Source organism: Patiria miniata, unplaced genomic scaffold (assembly GCF_015706575.1).
Source record: "Patiria miniata isolate m_02_andy unplaced genomic scaffold, ASM1570657v1 HiC_scaffold_1, whole genome shotgun sequence".
NCBI lineage: Eukaryota > Metazoa > Echinodermata > Asteroidea > Valvatida > Asterinidae > Patiria > Patiria miniata.
Genome location: NW_024037047.1, coordinates 7,548,394 through 7,564,338, shown reverse-complemented (window position 1 = coordinate 7,564,338; position 15,945 = coordinate 7,548,394). Strand labels below are relative to the sequence as shown.

General features: G+C 41.5%; 1 protein-coding gene across 1 annotated transcript; it reads right to left on the bottom strand.

The window, feature by feature from the left end:
- Positions 1 to 10,894: 10,894 nt before the first annotated feature.
- Positions 10,895 to 14,305, bottom strand: LOC119730066 (retinoschisin-like). The gene is made up of 3 exons (XM_038202855.1): positions 14,274 to 14,305; positions 13,245 to 13,416; positions 10,895 to 11,938 (listed from the first exon to the last, which is right to left on the bottom strand). Exons 1-3 carry the CDS (start codon positions 14,303 to 14,305, stop codon positions 11,789 to 11,791), a joined length of 354 nt encoding a protein of 117 aa, XP_038058783.1. The 3' UTR covers positions 10,895 to 11,788.
- Between the last annotated feature and the right edge of the window lie 1,640 nt (positions 14,306 to 15,945).

Genomic DNA, 15,945 nt, shown 5'->3' with positions numbered 1-15,945 from the left:
CTCTGTGGTATAGTCTGGTACCGACGGATATTTAAAAGACAAAAATAAAATGCACTTTTATTGATTGGATTCAAGGTCCATGGGCTTTCTTCAGGAGTCGGCTATATTGAATTTAAAGTGAGGTAAAATCTTAATTTTTGGAACTTACGAAGAGAAATAAAAGCAATGACATAAAGTTAATTACACATTACACCAGTTTGCTCTATTTAATAATTTTAAATTTGTGATTAAACGTACCTTTATGTTTTAAGCCACATAAAGTCATGAAAGTGAGGCCAGAATGTATAAAAAGTCTGGCACCATCCCATTCAACAGCTCACAATTTATAAAATACATTCAGGGAGCCCGACCAAAATGGCCTTCTCTTCAATAAGGTCCATGGTAACCTCGTTCCCATGGGTACGACATCTTGCTGCGCCATGTTTTTTTCCCATCATGCCTTGCGCGATCTCAACCCCTGGAATTGTGTAATTTTAATGTGTCAAAATATGGCACATTATAATTAGGCTGCAGTTTATCCGTTTGACGTGCCGACGCCATCTTTAAAATGTTTAAAGCATTATGGGCACGCCCGGCGTGCAATCTTCGAAATGCGCGCGCAGTACGCTCTGAATAGCCAGTCAGCATCGTTTACGTGTACATCACGGCCAGGGGTTAGTGAAGGAACGCGCACGCGCCCATGGAGTCGAGGCTGGGTCCATGGTATAGGAAGAGTGGTGCGAAGAGTGAATGTACGTAGCCTTCGTAATAAAGTCTTGTACCTTTACCAATAGTTTACCAATGCATGCTTGAACTCATGGCCTGTGAACGTCAAGAAGTCTACACTTTGGAAAACCAAAATTAGGAATGAGATGTATTGAAATAGCAAATGTCATGTATAACGTCGAGCTACCCCCCGGCGGTTGTTGGTGTCCACATATTGTTCTCAGCGGTGTATTGGGTGTCAGCATACGCGCGTATGCGCGAAAAACACGCAATTATTAATTTTGTGAGTGTCATACTTTAAAAAAAGTGAGCTGTTTTTAAGAATTAAGGTATCAAATCTTTCGTATCGCAGTAACACAAATATCAAGGGTTTTTAAATGAATTGAACAACAAAAACTGAACATCATTGCCATTGCAAATTGTTATCTAATTAAATGGGTGACATCAGCCTGTATTTCAGTAGGCCTAGTATCTTGAAACACTACATTGGCGAGGTCTTTCTGGTCGTATATATAATTTGTCCATTGTATTATGACCATAATAATCATTTATAATGCAGTATCTCCGGGAAAATACACAAAAGGAGGCACAACCATTATCTGCCTGCTTTGTTCCCCAAATGTCAATTAAGCATCGAAACGCGAAGCGAAGAAATTAATCATATACCATTAACCTTTTCAATTTTATAGTTCACTGAAGCGCGAAGCAACCGATCCTGATATGGCTAAGCTTGTCTATTATATTGCTCACAAACCAGTAGGAATTTCAAGAAAGGAAGTCCAGGAAGAACTGAACGGAGTACATATTTATCTTACCGATAAGAGAGGCCACATGAAGCTTATACTCGATGGTAACCCCATCTAAAACACGTTAAAATTGTGCAGTTGCAGGATTCCAGTCCAACCAGTGAGTTTGGCGGTTTTGAGACATCATCTTACATTGACATTTTTTTGAGGTTGTGGATTGCTGAAAGTCGTTTTGTTTCTTTAAATATTTTTTATTGCAGAGTAGACCCATAATGACAAACTTCCATTTATTTTTTATAATGTGCGCTTATTTGTTAATAAAACTGAAATTCATCGAGTAATTTGTTGGTCGACGATCGCATAATTGAAATCAAATCAAATTGTGACGTAATAAACAGGACTCGTTTATACAACGGCTGTTTACTGCTGCCGAACGCGCCCCAGCAACATGTGACTCAGAGTCAAGCTGTGAAAACATCAACATTTTTTCAAAGACTCTCAGAGATTAATATTCCTTTCCATCGCTTTTTTTGGGATGGGTACATGGAACAAGGAAACGGTGACCTTCGAGTTATTCTTCCGAATAAATTTTAGCCCGAACTGCCCGAAAAAGAAACCAGGAAAACACGGATACTGCAACTGGTCTAGCTGAAAACGCCGGACACGTAACGGCTCTGATGAGTGGTAGGTCTAGTCTACGACGTTTCCGTGAAAAACCCAGCAATGTTATATCCAAGGACTCAAAGCATTATGTTGATAATATTTTTTTTTTAGATGAGCATCAAAAGTCCTACGGCAACTTTGTTCATGATTTACAGACAATTCCCAGGTTACTCTGGTGAATATTCAGTCCAAAGAGACGACAGATCTTGAGGCTGTTTTCGAATTATACGCGTACAGCACGCATCACGCGTCACGGCAGTGGATGTGGTCGATGTTGTACGGTTAGCAGCGTCGCGGGCCCCGGTCAAGTCCCTCGCGTTGCCCTGTGCTTTTCATGTATACGTTCGCCATAAAAAAAGTAGTCCTTTTCTCTTTTCTTTCTTTGTGAATTTGAACCAGATTTTTTAACATCCTGATTCGATAATTATGAAGTGACTCGAATTTTGAAATTGTTAACTTGATTGTTTATCAAAAAAGCTGTAAACAAGGCCAAGGAGACCACTTATTATGCAACACCCGGACTGGAAATTTGGAAATTTATTGCAAAAAAAGTGGTGTGATTACAGCCGGCCACTGACACGATTATAGGCATATAGGTTTGCCTTGGCCTAGTGCGTTCGATACCCGATAGGGTGACGGTAAGGTCATGACCAAATTCTGCTAAATGGACTTCAAAAATCTGTCAGAATGATCAAAAATCGAAATACACTATAAACACTTAAAATCACTTCAGATGTTGTAGTATTGCCTTAATTAAGGTTCAAATTAATTATAAACAATTTATAGTCACATAAAGATGTTATGAAATTCCGTAATTTTTAGACAAAGCACTGTTAATTGCGTCACGATGAAGTTTGGTTCCCAGTGAACCACGGCACCTAAACCAGCCATGCTGTCCCATTATGCAAGGGTCTGTTTGAGAGGATTTCAGCATTTTTAAACAAATGTGCCATTTTATTTCAAATTTGCTATGTTTTTCTCTGTCAAATAACCATTTTTGCAGAATTCTGCCAGAAATCTGCCAAAAGTTAGCCGAAAATCGGCTAAAACGGTCACCATGCTACCCGAACACGTATCAACAACGAATTATTTTGATATTCCAAAACTTTACCGGCGTCAAAATCTGCGGTCCCCGCGGCCGGGCTGGCGGCGCAAGTGCACCTGTGAATGTCCAGCTTTACATGCTTAAACAAGTCAGGTGTGTTTACAAACACAAATGCCCCGCAACCGTGACTGTTTCCATGACATAACACCACTCTAACATCAACTTACATGTACCTTGGTCAAATGGAACGTTCATTGACAGCATTAGTGTCTTCTGTAGGTTTTATATGAATTAATCCCTAATCCCTATGATCTCAGAATAAATACAAGATTTCTATTGTTTTAGCCACTGTGACCTTGACCCTTGACCTTTTGACCCCCAATGCAATAGGCTTCTTAGGATTGCCAAGGACAATCCACAAACCAAATTTGAAATTCATATGTAAAGTATTTCTCAAGTTATCGCGCTGACAAAATTTCTATTGTTTCAGCCACTGTGACCTTGACCCTTGACCTTTTGGCCCCAAATGCAAAAGGCTTCTTAGAATTGCCAAGGACAATCCACAAACCAAATTTGAAGTTCATATGTAAAGTATTTCTCAAGTTATCGCGCTGACAAAATTTCTATTGTTTCAGCCACTGTGACCTTGACCCTTGACCTTTTGGCCCCAAATGCAAAAGGCTTCTTAGGATTACCAAGGACAATCCACAAACCAAATTTGAAGTTCATATGTAAAGTATTTCTCAAGTTATCGCGCTGACAAAATTTCTATTGTTTCAGCCACTGTGACCTTGACCCTTGACCTTTTGGCCCCAAATGCAAAAGGCTTCTTAGAATTGCCAAGGACAATCCACAAACCAAATTTGAAGTTCATATGTAAAGTATTTCTCAAGTTATCGCGCTGACAAAATTTCTATTGTTTCAGCCACTGTGACCTTGACCCTTGACCTTTCGGCCCCAAATGCAAAAGGCTTCTTAGGATTACCAAGGACAATCCACAAACCAAATTTGAAGTTCATATGTAAAGTATTTCTCAAGTTATCGCGCTGACAAGATTTGTCCGGACACACACACCCACACACCCACCCACCCACACACACCCACCCACCCACCCACCCACCCACCCACCCACCCACCCACCCACCCACCCACGGAAGGACAAGGCGGAAACAGTATGCCCCTTCGGCTTCGCCGCGGGGCATAAAAACATAGTGTGCGTGAACGATGTTGAGGTAATAGACGTTTCTTACTATGGTTGGCCGTTATGGCAAACACAAAAGAATGATCCACAATCTACAAATAAAATGTTGTTAAACTATCAAAACACTGAATAATCAATATAAACTTCCAAAAAGTCAATGGAGATGCCTCCCTTTTTAAATTCTGAACTTGTCGCATATCTGGCCATCACTTGTCACCCTGTGCACAAACCCAATGAGACTGGTCTGAAAGGGTTTCTCAGTAAATACTTCAATATTTTCCCTGCTAAATTTGAATTTTTAAGGACATATTATCACTTTCTGATGGTATAAGTCACTGAAGGTAAAATAATTTAGTGATGGCCAGATGTGGGAATCTTTACCAAATTATTTTGGAGCATGTGGCTGCCCGTACAAAATGTCGCTCAGTGTATTGTAAACAAAGTCATGTATATAGTTGCATGGGGTGATCTGCAAAAAGTTTCGCTGGAACTACGCTGGATCGGGAGTCCTGTTTATTACGACAAAATTTAACTATGTTTTGTTTTGTTCCCCCAACGACGACTTTTACACAAAATTTGCACGTTCGGGCCGAAGCAGAACCTGAAAATCAGCCCCTAAAAGTGCCGTTTGTATTCATTTCATGACAGAAACAATAGTCATTTCATTTCATCACATCTTAGGCTACATAATAGCCGAAAAAATTACGGCAATGTATTCAAGCGTTCCACAACCTCTTTAAATTTTTCAAACGCGTATGGCCACTGCGACGCGCGCGCAGACCAGTACCGGATACTTTTTTTGAGCCTAACTTGAAAACGGAAGCATTTACGGACAAATAAATTATAAAAGTGTTGAGTAAGGAATGCCTTACACAAAAAAGCACGATGACGTCATCACTCCTAAGGACCCCCCAGCGGCAAATCAAATAAAGTTGAAATTGCTTGCATTTAAAATGTATTCGTTATTATTTTAAAATTGCTCTTAGATATTCTTTTGCCACCGCAAAGGCCACTGCGAGTGATTTTGCAAGGTTATATAATCATGACGTCATCGGACTCGGAAATTAGGGAACAATTTTGAAACCTGACGCCAGCTTTTTCTTCCTAGGCCTATATCATCTCAATGAAGGTCAGTCATTGCAAAAATGATGATCAGACATGAATCTGGGACTGAGAAACGTTTCCAATTCGGTTAGGAAATACTTAGACAATTTTCTTGACTCTCCATAGACTTTGTACACAACCGCTGAAGTGGCGTCAGGTTGCAAAATTTTTTCCGTTTCCGGAAATTATTGTAAGGGAAATTTTAACATGGTCAGTTTTCGTTTTTCTTTAAAATTCAAATCCGCCATTTTATCCATGTCTAATGACTGTGTTCGTACGATAAAATAATGATACCAGTACAATGCTGACCTAGAGTTTCAATATGCTGTGTGACCATTTGAAAAGTAATAGATATGAAATCTTACCTGTCATCGCTGACAGCATCAGAACCAAAGCTGCGTCCATTCTCCACGATACTGCAGGTGAATTCTGAGTACGAATCCGCTAGGGTGTATTTACCAATGATTCACACACCGACGCGAACTAAAAGGCAACTACGCACGCAGATCACTGATTAACAATCGACTGATCTCGTTAAAAATCTGGATGGCCCATTAGCTGTTAGATTGAAACCACCGTCCGCCATAATCCACTCCCATAACAATGTAAACAATGTATCCTCATTTAACTTCGATATTTGCCTATTTTATAAAAATGTATTAATTCTTAAAATAGAAAAAATTGAGTTGCGACTTAAGTTTTTTTGTATATTGAATTCTGCTGATAATTTTTGTCAGGTAGTTTTTTTTTCAAGTTGTATTATAAAACATACGGTGGGAGTGGTTACACTGGTTCCCGTACGGTATTCGAAATGAGAGATTCGGAACCGGCGCGTAGTTTCAAAATGTATGTACAGCTCGCAAAGAGCAATGGGTTATCAAGATTTTTAAACTGGAGATCAGTGTGAATCAGGAAAGAGTCCCAATTAACACCGTCCTCGAATTGTGTCCGTTTTACGCAATTTATGGTCGATAATCCTTTAAGTATCAGCGACTCACACACCGCACCAACGCGACCTCGTAGTGGGCAGCTACGCACGTAGAGTACTGAACTACGATCAGAAGCGAGCCTACTTAGTCCGTAGCTCCAAACCGTGTCTGACGCAGTATGACCGAGAATCTGTTGTTTGCAGTAATCAGTGATCACACACATCACACCAACGCAACCTATAGGCAGCTACGCATGTAGAGCAATGAACGACGATCAGAAACGAGCCCGCTTAGTACGTAGCTCGAAACCGTGTCTGACGCAATGATCGAGAATCTGTTAGGTTGATCGTATAATTGCCGAGTACACAAACCAACATGCACCTCGCCTCAGCAGCTACAAGTCGCAGACCACGGAACAGACTGACGTCATAGCAAGCCTATAGCCAATCAGGAACGTGCCTGAACTTGCAACGAAGGCTCAAACTTTTCGGATTGGTTCAATATTAGAGCATGGGCGGAGCTAATGCTGGAAGCGGGAAACGTAACAACCAATCAGTTTTCCCCAGTAATTACAATTTCTAGTTTAAATAAATAACATCTTGAAATTTAACAAAATATCGCCTTGAAATTGAACAATGAAGCCCATCGCGGCCATAAACAGTCACGAATCGATATGAAACGGTGCCGCACCGCGAACGAACCAAAGCGGCTTCCGGTAATAAACACAGAATCCTCAGCAGCAATCAAGGTTGGCCTAGATAATTAAACAACCGTGGATACAATAAACATTTACAAAACGATACGCACCGAGAGGGCCGAAATAATACAGATATTGCAATTAAGATATTTCGCCTATATGAAGAATATCTCAGTGCTGGAAAATAAAACGTGTCTTCCACGCTGTTTATCCTATTAAACGTCATAGTAATATGATGCCATTTTTTTTCCTGTTTTTATGGGAATTCGATTTAATACACGCGAGTACTCGACTACTCGCGAGTAATTTCTCTGCGAGTACTCGAGTAGGAAAATCCACTACTCGCCCAGGCCTAGTGTTGATATGATACACCGAACGAGTCAGAACTCAGTAGGTATTGAAGTAGAACAATTATTAACTGGATTCTTTTCGTCGAAATGTTGGAGAAGCCTCTGGAGTCATTTTCCCCATAAGAATGCGTGCATAAAACGTATAGGCCTACATGCCGGGTAACCTTAACTACCCATGACGGTGCTAATGCCGAGAGCCTATTTGAGTTTATTCCCGAAAATAGACTCCTTTTCTAAATGGCTACTTTTCAAGCAATGCAAAAGTTATTCACATTTGAATGAGACATCTTCCGAAAAAAAAAATCGGTTCATGTTTAGTTATTGAATTATAACTTCATAATTTCGAATTATTGGCAGCCAAATGCAGACAATAATTCCGTTAGCGCAGGGACTGCTGGTTCCTGCCGGACAATCAGTATTAATAATGTACGGACCGGGAGCCATGTCTGCTCTCAAAGCGGACTACAAAGCGACTACAAAAAGAGTTTGGAAGGGAAGAACGATACTATCTTTGGTTGAACTGCACGCAGATATTTAAGGTGATTAAAATAACTCCCACAACAGAAACGAGAATAAATCCAACTTGAATTGTGACTAGAAGAAACCGTTCTATCGCTTTTTTAATAACCACAAAGGGAAACTGACTGGCTTCATTATTACAATTTTGAAAGTTGAACAGAGAAATTGACTGGAGCGGGGTTTGAACCTGTGACCTCCGGATTTTCCTTTCGGCCGTGTCCTCTCTGAGTGATCCCCGTTTCGTTTGTTGTTTCCCAGGTTTGCAGCTTGCTAATGTTGCTAGCATCGTGATTAAGTAGTGCCCATGGGGTTTCCAAAGCTTATGTATGCGGTACATTAGCTTGGGAAACCCAAGGAATTTTTTGGTCAATGCCTGCATAATCCTGTGCATCCCCGATGGTCGCGCCGTAAATATTTATATATATATATGCTATCGTTTGGGGAACAAACAGGTCATTTTAAAGGTCACTTACAAGTTTTTATGTTAATTTGCACTCGACCCTCCTTATCCACTGAAACACGAAATAAGTTAAGACAGGGTAAATATTTCAGTCCCATGGAATAAATCTGTATCCCACAATAGAAAACGAAAAATTCGTTAAGTAACATGCAGTAAATGAAGTAATAATTGCAGTGCGTGTTAATTGACAAAATTTAAACAAAAATGTACGGTGCAATAAATTTTGGTGCAATGTACGGGAATTCCACATTGATTTCAATACTTGCTATATACATATCCATATCCACCTAATTTACAACATTCAACACCTTTTGCCGGGACCACTTTTCCTGTTACAGACTAATCTAATCTGATGAACAAGTACAAGTAGAAATAAAAAATAGACCGATCTATTAAGCCCCGCCCAAACGGTGTATTGACCAATCACAATCTTATCTTGATTGATGTCCGACGTGCGTTCACGCGCGTATGACGTGCACGGCCCGGGCACGGCTAGGCAGGAATATCACAGTGTGGCGTTGGAGAGGCAAACGCGTTGCTACCCACGTGCGCAGTGGGCGGTGCTTACATAGATTTGTCAATTATCAATCACATGTCATACCAAGACTATCACCGTGTTGCCGACTTACTCGCGACCACACTTTTGCATGTATACTTGTGATTAGTCAATCATTGAGTACCTCGACTACAACACTGCCTAAGAAGGGTTGGGATTGAATTACTATCTCTGGTAGAAGTGCAGATATTTCAGGTGATTTAAATAACCACCACAAAAGAACGAGAATAAAACCAAACTGATTTATCAAATTTTAGTGGTATTCTTTGTGGTAAATTTGAGTGCCGTATTCTTGAACGCATGGGGGCGCTGTCAAGAAAATCTAATTTTGCGTCTGGGGGTCGTGAAGCAACGTTCGTGGACGCACTTACGCACGGTGTATGCGTGAAGCTAGTAGCAGGGTCATGTGAAATAAATAATGAAAAGTTTGCGGAAACACCATGTGCAAATAATTCATTCTATACCCTAGGTCCTCAGCTACCACCTTAGACTGATGGGTCTCCTATACCCTAGGTCCTCCCTCTACTGACACTGCAACTTCAGTGGGCACTAAGCTTGTTCTAGGATCCTGTCTACTTGGCATCCTCACAGGATGCAACCTCACACTTCATTGACTTCGCCTTTTGCTACTTAAGTATTCACTTTCTTAGAATTTAGGCACTCTCCTGAAGACGGTCAGAGCATACTGACCGGAACGTCGAGTTTATACCTCTGGTTCTTTTCAGAACCATTCTCTTAGTTGAGAAATTATTCGCACATGGTGTTTCCGCAAACTTTTCATTATTTAGTATCCCAACCATGCAAAGCCTCAAATCTAACTTGTCATGTGAAATGTCGAAGTGCATAAAGACTAAAGAGTGGTGAGTATCTCTGCTAGCTTCACGCATACGCCGTAGGTACGTATTGCTTCCACGTACGTTGCTTCACGACCCCAGACTTAAAATTAGATTTCCTTGACAGCGCCCTCATGCGTTCAAGAATACGGCGCATTGACTTAAGCGGGGTTTGAACCAGCGACCTCCGGATTTTCATTTCGGTCGTATCGTCTCTGACTGATCCCCGTTTGCTGTTTTTTTTTTCATTTCATTTCATTTATTTTTTTATCGAACTCTCGCGGTCAAAAGACCGAATTGCGGTTCAATGTACAAAGATTAAAAGTTATCACTTATATAAAAAACACCATTAAAACATTATTAATTAAAATTACACACACACAAACACTGTTTCCCAGGTTTGCAGCATTGCTAATGTTGCTAGCATCGTGGCTAAGTAGTGCCCCTGGGGTTTCCCAAGCTAATGTATGCGGTAAATTAGCTTGAGAAACCCAAGGAATTAGTTTGGTCAACGCCTGCATAATCCTATGCATCCCCAGATGGTCGCACCTCATGCTATTTTTTTTTTAAATAATATGCTAGCATTTGGGGAACAAACAGGTCATCTTAAAGGTCACTTACATCTTTTTATGTTAATTTGCACTCGACCCTCCTTTCCACTGAAACACGAAATAAGTTAAGAGGGTAAATATTTCAGTCTTATGGAATAAATCTGTATCCCACAATAGAAAACAAAAAATCGTTAAATTATATGCAGTATATAAAGTCATTATTGTAGTGCGTACTAACTGACACAAGTTAGACAAAAAGGTACGGTGCATTACATTTTGGTGCAATGTGCGGGAATTCCACATTGATTTCAATACTTGCTATATACATATCCGTATACACCTACTTTACAGCGCCAAACACATTTCGCCTGCATCAATTTCCCGTTACAGACTAATATAATCTGGTGAACAAGTACAAGTAAAAATCAATTAACCGATCTATTAAGCCCCGCCCCAACGGTGCCTTGGCCAATCACAATCTTGATTGATGTCCGACGTGCGTTCACGCGCGTATGACGTGCGCGGCTAGGTTGGAACATCACGCAGTGTGGCATTGGCGAGGCGCACGCGTTGCTGCCCACGTGCGCAGTGGGCGGGGCGTATATATATTTGTCAATCATACCAAGATAATCACAAGCGCATTGTCAACTTTCTCGCGATCACACTTATTTATATGGAATAATTAGTATGTACAGTTGAGAACCATGACTTCTCTAACCTCATTCAAATCTGAGCCCGTATTAGACATTCAGTCAGTAAAATGTCTGCATTGATGTATTGTTTTTGTCTCTGCCATCACTGATTAGGCATATACAAATATAAATTTGTGCTTACTGAGTTAGCAAACGTGGCTGCCGTAATAATAAGGAACCGGACGGGATTTTCTTCCCCGTTTTTCTCCCAAAAGGGTTTTTATGTTTTTTTCGCCCCTCCTGCAATCAGCGTACGTATTGAAATATGTTTTCCCGATGTCACAGGAAATGTCCAAATTCTTCGTGTTCACTGAATTCACATAAGGCCTTCAGAAAAGTCTGCTAGCGACGTCGTTTCAAACATGTTTCTTTGTAATAGTTTTACAATATTTATAATAGTTCCTTTACAATCATGCAGTAATCCCATATGCGTTTATTTAATTTCATTGTGTTGTATTGTATTTGTAATGCATTGTATTTGTACATGTGTGTGGTCATTTGTAGTGTATGCAGGAAACCAGTTTTAAACTGTTTGGGCATACCCATAGGAATGTAACAAAAAATGACACTTCATCATTAAGTACCTTGACTACAACACTGCCTTTTGGGTTGGGGGCGTGCTACTATATCTGCTTTGGTAGAAATGCAGATGTTCACCTCAAAAGAACGAGAATAAAATCAAACTGACCTGTAACTCGAAGAAATGTGTTTTGCTTTTGTTTAATGTTACTGTTTTCTTAATGATGGCGACATCCAAGCAACTCGAATCGGAACACTACGTTCTCAACCCAAGCTACGGGCTCGATACGCACCGTGATCGCCATGATGCTACGGCTGAAGAGGTTGGTGACTGGTGCTTGTGGGTTCTGCTGGTTACCATCGAACACCTGAAAGAAGGCACAAGAAGTAGGTCTTGCAAATATGAACATTAAACACGATTCTGGCTTCATTTCGCGAAGGTTTTATATTGTTACATGTCATAATGAGGAATAACCCCCATCTCTTACTTTTCACTGTATGTTAAAGCGCAAATCATTGGCTTTGCAATGATACCAAATTTTTTTTCTGTGGCTTAATTTATTCAAAAGATTTTTGAACACGTATGCAAATGAGGAGTAGTCTGGTGCCTGCATGTGGGTTACATTAGCGTTTGTTTTGTATGCGGTGTGTGGGGTAAAAACAACATCAATTCTTCGCGCCATGATAAATGAAAGCACGATTTTGTTTTTTAAGTTAAAATGTTACAATCTGGCCCGCAAATATGCAGTATCACATTTCATATTAATATGAGCAAACTGGAAAGGAAAGTAGTATTTTTGAGAAGGTGCAGACGTTATAATTACAATGATCGTGAAAACACATAACAACACCAACTGCACGATAGAAATTCATTACTAGCAAATTGCGGTATCAAATCAGGATACAGGAAGAAAGTTTCCTTTCCAGGGCTTACTATTGGAAACGAGGTTGGAAATATAGTAAGCACTGGGGACGAGGTTGATGACTCTCCGATTTCACCGAGTGCTGGGGTATTTATTACCAATGATGCCATTGAACTCTGCTAAATATGCCGGTCCAACGTATGGGCTTCGTGCACAAGTACCCCATCAACGGCCAGACAAGGAGAGTTGGAAGTGACCTAGACTGGATCCCAATCCATCCCCTACGCAATTCGAATGTACCCAAAGTTATTGGAGGCGGGGAATTGTCTCGGAGACCATCGCCGACGAGGCCTGACGCCCACGCAACAGCCTCGACTCCAGGGGCGCGTGCTCGTTCCTTACACTTACGATCGCGCAAGGCATGATGGGAAACAACATGGCGCTGCAAGATCGTACCCACGGGGCACGAGGTTGCCCACGCGAAGACACTGTACTTTTGCACATTCAGGAAATCGTGCGTTCTTCGCGCGCGAACCAGTACAGCACGCGCACGCTGTGTGTCCCGTCCACGGAGCTCTCAAAAAAGGTTAACACGCGCTCTATTTTGTTGGCGCACGGAGCCCATTCTAATTCAACCACTGTCAAGCTATTCAACCGAGTCCTGACAAAAAGACATTTCTCTGGCAACATCGTTGTACTTGTGACCTGACTTCTGCATTGACTTGTGATTTGACTGGATGCACTTGTGATTTCACTCCATGACTTGTTTGCAGTGAGCCATGTTTCTAAAAACACTGAACGTCGCATATACCTTGGTCTGTCCTGCTTGATCTGTGACATGCTCGTAGCTCGAGGAATGAGACGACTGGTATCTCACCCTGTACTTTGTCACGCATCTATGGCTGTATATGGAGCCTTGGGTAATGACACCAGACACCACAGTGGGGTCATGCAGGTCCACCTCGATCCAGGAATTTTGGGAGCTGCAAGGAAAAAAAAGAAAGTCAACCGAGGTTTACAACAGTTCTGACAAAAAAGGTTAGTAACGAAAACCAGTCTATGGTACAGGTGAAACATAAATAGAAAGCTTTGGTATGGTATAGGCCTACCACAACGATAGCAAAGCGAAGGCTTCAACTGAGAATCAGTCTCAACTTAACTCATTAATTCATAAATTGATGACGTCTATAATCTATACGACATCAAGCGGTGCTTCAATATCGGCATATGCCACCCACTCGCCATTTAAGGTAATTTTTTTGTTCATCATTAAAACATCCGTGCGAAGCACGCTGATACACTGTGATTGTCATGTTTCTTTCTTTCTTTATATCAGCCGTGCGAAGCGCGCTAATATATTATCCTTCGCTATGTCTTCGTCTTCTTCATCTTCTTTCTCACCATGAGCTTTAAATTGCTTTAACTGCCAAACGCTTTGGCCAATTTCAACCAAACTTAGCCATAATAACAAATGACCCAAGCTTCATATGGGGTATGGTCAGATCGGGGCCAAAGGTCACCTAGTGGTCACTTGGGGTCATTTTATTGAAATTTACAAAATGACTCTTCTCCCACAGTCTTCCCCCAATGACAGCGAAACTGGGTCAGTTGCATCCCCGGATCGAGCCTCATACACCGTCACCAGAGTTTAGGGTTTTGGCGTGGTAATATTTTCTGCTCTCAGTCTGTGGTTCACTTGTGGTTTCAGTGTATGAGAGTCACAGCAACAACGCCCTCAGTTGTCATGAAACATTTTAAATGCCCTATCCGCTGAGTTCACAAGTACCCCCTCATCGGCAAAGAAAGTACAGTTGGGGGTGACCGACCGACGTCATCTTGCCTGACTACAATTTTGCCGCGACGTGCGGCCATGCCACTGCGTTTACATAGTACAAATCCCCTGGTGTACGTGCGTCACTCACAAGGAACGGTGCGCGTCAACAAGCTAAATGTCCCGCCCGTGGGACGTTTTGCTAGGTAAAAGGGCTCCCTCTTTGTTGGCGCACGGGGCCCATAAAGTGCAACTTGCGAAATTCTTTACTGAAAAGGGGTGTCTCATAGATTTACAAATTTCAGAGGTATGAATATCTGTTATTTATGTTCCCAGTAGATCATTCGCGATGTAGCTTGCAATCACTAAACGTACGCACCTCGTGGTCACCCAGGAACCGTCCGAGTTGTTCAGTCGCCCCATTGCTGCTCTGTGGGCGTAATTATAGTAGCTTGACGCTTTCATGCGGTCATTAGGGATCGTGCCGTCTTCGAGACCCAAGGGTTCCGGGCTCAAACATCCACCTGCTGAATCTATAAAAAAGTAGGTTCACTGAGATCTATGTTAAGGGTTTCGTTTATGTTAAAAAAACGATGTCTCTATAAATGAACAATTTTTTTTTTTTTTTTTTTAAAGCCAGAGTCCATCATTTGCAGCTATCCCAAAAGTAACTGGCGTAATTATTGTTAAAAAACATAAATGGATGAAAGATAGTGAGGGGACTAAACTCCCTGTGAAATTATTCTTTCAGGCAAGCTGTCATTTTGAAGAAATCAACGAAAGAAGGCCTTTCCAACGATGCGTCTTTAAGAAGCACCGTTGGAAATTTGCGGAATAGTAGTTCGTTTTTTTTATTCAGCGAAGCGCGCGCAAGCGTTGACACGACGCACACGCGCGCCCTCTTGCTATATAATCGGTGCGCGACATCGTGTAGCTGCAATCGGCTCAGTGAGAACGTGTCTTGGACGCTGAATTCAGGCCCAATTCAAAACATGATTCAGCAACTTTTGATCTGAAATCGAGATCCTAGAATGTTGTTTTTCTCGAAATATACAGCTAAATCTGAGCTGAAACCTCATCAGGCTAGTTGTTCAGCACCCTTCTTTAGATTTTGAGCACTTTTGTTGCTTCAAACGAACAAAATGCACAAATTACAAATGATGGACTACCTTTAAAGCGTTATGTTGAGTAATTGAAAGCACTGGCAGATCTAAAAAGGGGGGAGACTGCTTTTGTTCGTACCCTCCACGAATTCCTGTAAGAAAGACAAGAATAAGGGGGAAAAAGCGCCCATAGCTTCAAATGAAGTCCAACCCGCCTACCACAACCAGACCCTCGGTCACCGTGCATCCTCCAGTCCAACCCTATCCACCCTCCCCAAAAGGAAATTCATAAAATTCTTTATTCAAATTTGTGTGGCCGAGTAAATATACACATCTTTTTCACAGTCTACAAAATGAAGGTCGAGTTTTCGGAAGGTGCACGGCGAGACACATAGGCTTTCTGTGGGCTCTTGGTGGCGCCCTTTACCATGCGTCGTCAGTGTAGAGTTGCTATAGGCCCTCGCATATTATAGCATGGTCAATTGATGTGGTAAAGATATTATGATTTAAGACGAGGAAGTCTTAACCTTACCCAAGCAATTGAAGATCGTCTGTATTTCTTCCGAGACCTCACTTAGGATGAGATGATCCAGATAGTAGGGCGCCCCCTGGCGGTATGACGAAGCAGGGATGCGCAT